The following is a 4199-nucleotide window of genomic DNA, read 5'->3' as shown; positions in this document are numbered from 1 at the left end:
ATGTATCACAAAAAAGCCAAAACCATACAAAACAACACTGCTTGCAATTTTTTTCTGCACAAACCCAGTAGTTCTGTGGAAACATACTTCAAACCTTTGGAAGGGTTTCCAGGGCTTTTCATGGAAAAAGATCAGGTCACTTTGGAATACTTCCTGCTTCCGAGGTAAACATTTTGCCTAGCTCTGGTAACAAAAATGTTCCTGCAGCAAAAGATCTCTTTGTCTGTTTGACCTTAAAGCTGCTCAGTTTAATATTTTTCTATTTTGTAACGACATTAGAATATAATGAGGATTAGTATTTTGTGCCAAAGGTCTCTGTGGGTCCAGATGCCCAGATGGTAGCCTGTTTTTTATTAGATGTTTATATGAATAAAGAAATGTCCTTAACTATATGAAGTAGGGAAAATAACCTTAAAGGATCTGAATTTCAGAGTAGAAGATAACTACTGAAGAACTGAGGATTAAAAGAAAAAAAAACAAACAAACAAACCCAACATTCCCCAATGAGCTCTAGTTTCTCTTTAACTCTTTACTTCATTCTAGAGCACTTGATATTGGTGAATGTAGAAATTGGGATGCAGCACTCCTGGGACTAGGGCTGATTTTGTGCCAGGCAGTTTGGAACTGTAACTTGGAAACAGTTCAACTTACTTGCGATACTTCTTGTGTTCATGTATTAGCCTCCTGGCAGCTCCTTCATACAAAATTAACCTGCATTGGGACCATCAAGGTGACCTGATTTTTTTTTTTCCCCCTTGGCTATTATGGTTTATTTTTATGTCTGTTCCAGTCTCCATTTTTTATGCACTGTGCTTACTGCTGTGATCCCAGGCTCCCAGCACAGCTATTGCCAGTGATTTTACATCTTCTTCTCACCTGTCTGTTCTTGAATGTTGTGTATTTATTATAAACCAACAAAATTTCTAAAGGCCTGGTAGCACCATCTCACTCCAGGGGTAATATCCTTTTCCACTGATACTTTTTGGTCCATTTCATTTTATGGTACTCATGGGTTGTTTCTTGCTTTCTCTCACTCTCTCTGTCTCCAGGTAATTGTGGAAAAAGCACCAAAAGCCAGAGTACCTGACCTAGACAAAAGGAAGTATCTTGTGCCTTCTGACCTCACAGGTAACAAAATCTACCTCTTTTCGTCCTAATTTTCAGTGAGAAGGTCTCAGAAATGCTTTTTATTCTATGATCAGCACCAAGAAAATACACAGGCAGACCCCACATCTTTACCCCTGTTTGTCTGGCTGTCCTTGTTATGTTTATGTACCTTACAGCCTGGATTACAACATGCAGAATTCTCTGAAATCCTCTGTGGCATCCCACTGGCTCGGCTAACGTGCATGTGTCACTGCTGACTTCTAGCCATGATGAAAATGACTGAATTGTGTATCATAGGCAGTAGCATAATCATCAGTCAGTGATGACGTAGCTGCAGGTTTGCCTGAGACTGGATCCTTGTTGCAGGAAGAGACAAGTTCTTGAAATAGTCCCACTGTTTTCCACCTCTGTGGTTGGAGTCATGGCTACAAAGTTCCTTTTCCGAATGGTCATGGCCATTTTGTGAGTCATTACACTTGTTTTCATTTGAGAACATGAATGAGTTAAAGAAACAGCATTTATTTTTCTTGCAGTATATAATGGAATACTTTCTTGTACAACACAGGTCAGGCAAGTAGTCAGGAATTTGGGTTCAGGAATGGTGCGACCATTTAAACCGAGGCTAGATTCTCTGAGGTGTCCTTATAAGATTTAAAGGTTACACTAGCTAGAGGTCTTCCCACCAATCCCTGCAGTAGAGCATTTCATCCCATAGTAGGTGAAGTGTGGATTTAGAGGATATGAGGCCTGAAAAACTGCCAGCTCCAAGAGGATTGGCTGCTAATGTGTTTACAATCATGAAGTTACTGCTTTCTTTCCCACATTGTTCATTTTTCCCTACTTTTTGCATACAGCATGCAACTTCTACCACCAAAAGAAAATAACCATGGTTAGGGTAAAAAAAAACAAAACAAACCACCCCAAAATGTTCTTTCTGCATCTAAAGTTTTGTGTTCCTTTTCAGTTGGCCAATTCTACTTCTTAATCCGAAAGCGGATCCACCTGAGGCCAGAGGATGCCCTGTTCTTCTTTGTCAATAATACCATCCCTCCCACCAGTGCTACCATGGGCCAGCTGTATGAGGTAAGCCTGGCCCAGCTCTTTCTCCTTTTGTTGGAGTGTCCGGAAGAATGCGTATCCTTACTGAACGACAACTGAGCACTACTCAGCTGGCAGAGGTTTCCACTTGGTCACAGGTGCCTCAACACAGACCCACTTAGCCTGGGCTGTATCCCATCACCTGTTTAGGGAAGTTCCATCCTGCAGCTCTAAAGAGGAACCCGGGGACCTCATCATTTTAACTGCTTGTTTGCTAGTTGAAAGGCTTGTCATATCACGTGGTGAATAGTTGCCCCAGCAGTGATATGTTGGTCCTACTACTTTAACAAAGTATTGAAATAAACCACGTTATTATTTGTATTTCAGAGGAAAGATTGTGTTGGGGGGAGCAGAACATATGCACTAGCTTTCCTGTTTATACAAAAGAGATTTCCTTTTAGCCAGTAGAAGAACACAGTACCCCTGGGCAACCAACTGTCTATAAATATGTTGTCAAGGAACACTTATTCTTTGTTCATAATTACTTTTTCATCGCTTGTACTGTATATGTGAGGACCTTGTAGGACACTGTGAACATTGCTGCCCAGCATTTCTACTGAGCTGTGTTATTTGATCGACTTTAAAGGCATATTCTATGTCCATCAGAGGAATGTTCCTCAATTATATAGCCATTATATTATTGCTGCTCTGCAGCCTGGATTGATTTTTCCTTGATTTCTCCTTTTGCTGTGTTAGGGTGTTTTAATAGGAGAGCTCCAGTATGGTGCTGTGAGCCTTATTTGACCTGTCACTTTTTGACAGTAAATAGACAAAGTGTATGTATGTGGACTGATGAAGATAATACAAGATTAACACATGCAGGGAGTTTTCAAAATCTGGACATGTAGGAGGAAAGTACGTTTAATTATCCAGAGCTGAGCTAAGGACTCTGTTCTTGGTGCTCTGCAGCCTTCTTGTGTCACTCAGCTTTACTGTCCATATGTAAAACAGAACTAGAAATACAGCTACTTGTTAAAGTGTTCTGAAAACCAAGAAATATAACCATGTTTATCAAATGTTGAAGTACCTAGAAGTGATTTTTGACTTGTTAAAGCCTCCCAAGTCTCTCCTCTAGATCTTAAGGCCATACCAGTGCTGGGATGCTGCTGCACAGCCTGCAACAGTCAGAGCAGTTTCTGTTGCATGTTTGCAGCACATTGTGGCTGTGGCTCTTCAAGTAAATTCAGTGTGTCCAGAAATGTGACATGCCTGATTTTAAAAGCAGAGCTGTGGCCAAAGAGAGGGAGTTGCCATACGTTCTCATTGGTAGAGGAAGCGACGCCTTCGGTGGGGAGAAACAGTGAAAGAGAGATTACACGCTCTTGTTACAAGCCTCTCTTTGTTGGGCTTTTTCACCTGTAGTGAGTTACAGAGCTTTGGTTTGTTACTTTCTCCCTTCTTCCCTTGCAGGATAACCACGAGGAGGACTATTTTCTCTATGTGGCCTACAGCGATGAGAGCGTCTACGGCAAGTGAGCACCAGCCCCCCAGGCATGCAGTCGAGATGGACTGATGGAATGGATTTGGGGGGGGGGATGTTGGAGAGGAGGAAGGAGGTTGCCTGAGAAGAGGGGGAGAGAACTGGAAGTGAACCACATGCACAATGCCATCACCTTCCATGCATTAATTATAACCATTATTTTTTAAATTGAGGGGAGGGAGGGTAAGGGGACAGTGTATGAAAGGGTGAAGTGGAAGGCTAACAAGGGGTTCTGCGCTGAAGGATGGGGAGACTCCACTATTCATAGTTCTTATCTTACCACAGCTGGAAGAAGTTAGCCAGTACTGGAGCCTGCTAGATAAGCCAGTGTGGTAGAGCTCCAGGAGAATGACTGGGCATGGTGACCATTTTTGTGTAACCCTTTCACTGGATGGGGAAGGCATGCCATGTATTGTACTCTGACCTTGTCACGCCTTGCCTGTGGCACGGGCTGCACTCCTGTGAGCATCAGTGAGCTGTGAAATACTTCACTTTGCCCCCACAGGGCTGTCCT

The 4199-nt window shown here is 42.5% G+C and overlaps 1 protein-coding gene across 1 annotated transcript; it reads left to right on the top strand.

Annotated features, from left to right (window-relative positions):
* Positions 1-1049: 1049 nt before the first annotated feature.
* On the top strand, positions 1050-3681 carry LOC104525553 (gamma-aminobutyric acid receptor-associated protein-like 1; the record flags this gene model as incomplete). The annotated part of the gene is made up of 3 exons (XM_010168735.1): positions 1050-1128; positions 2072-2190; positions 3616-3681. Coding segments are annotated over 3 exons (264 nt in total), but the record flags the coding sequence as incomplete, so codon positions are not given.
* Between the last annotated feature and the right edge of the window lie 518 nt (positions 3682-4199).

Source organism: Antrostomus carolinensis, unplaced genomic scaffold, assembly GCF_000700745.2.
Source record: "Antrostomus carolinensis isolate BGI_N321 unplaced genomic scaffold, ASM70074v2 scaffold46255, whole genome shotgun sequence".
NCBI classification, from domain to species: domain Eukaryota; kingdom Metazoa; phylum Chordata; class Aves; order Caprimulgiformes; family Caprimulgidae; genus Antrostomus; species Antrostomus carolinensis.
Note: the sequence above shows the minus strand (reverse complement) of the source record. Positions and strands in the feature narration are given on the sequence as shown.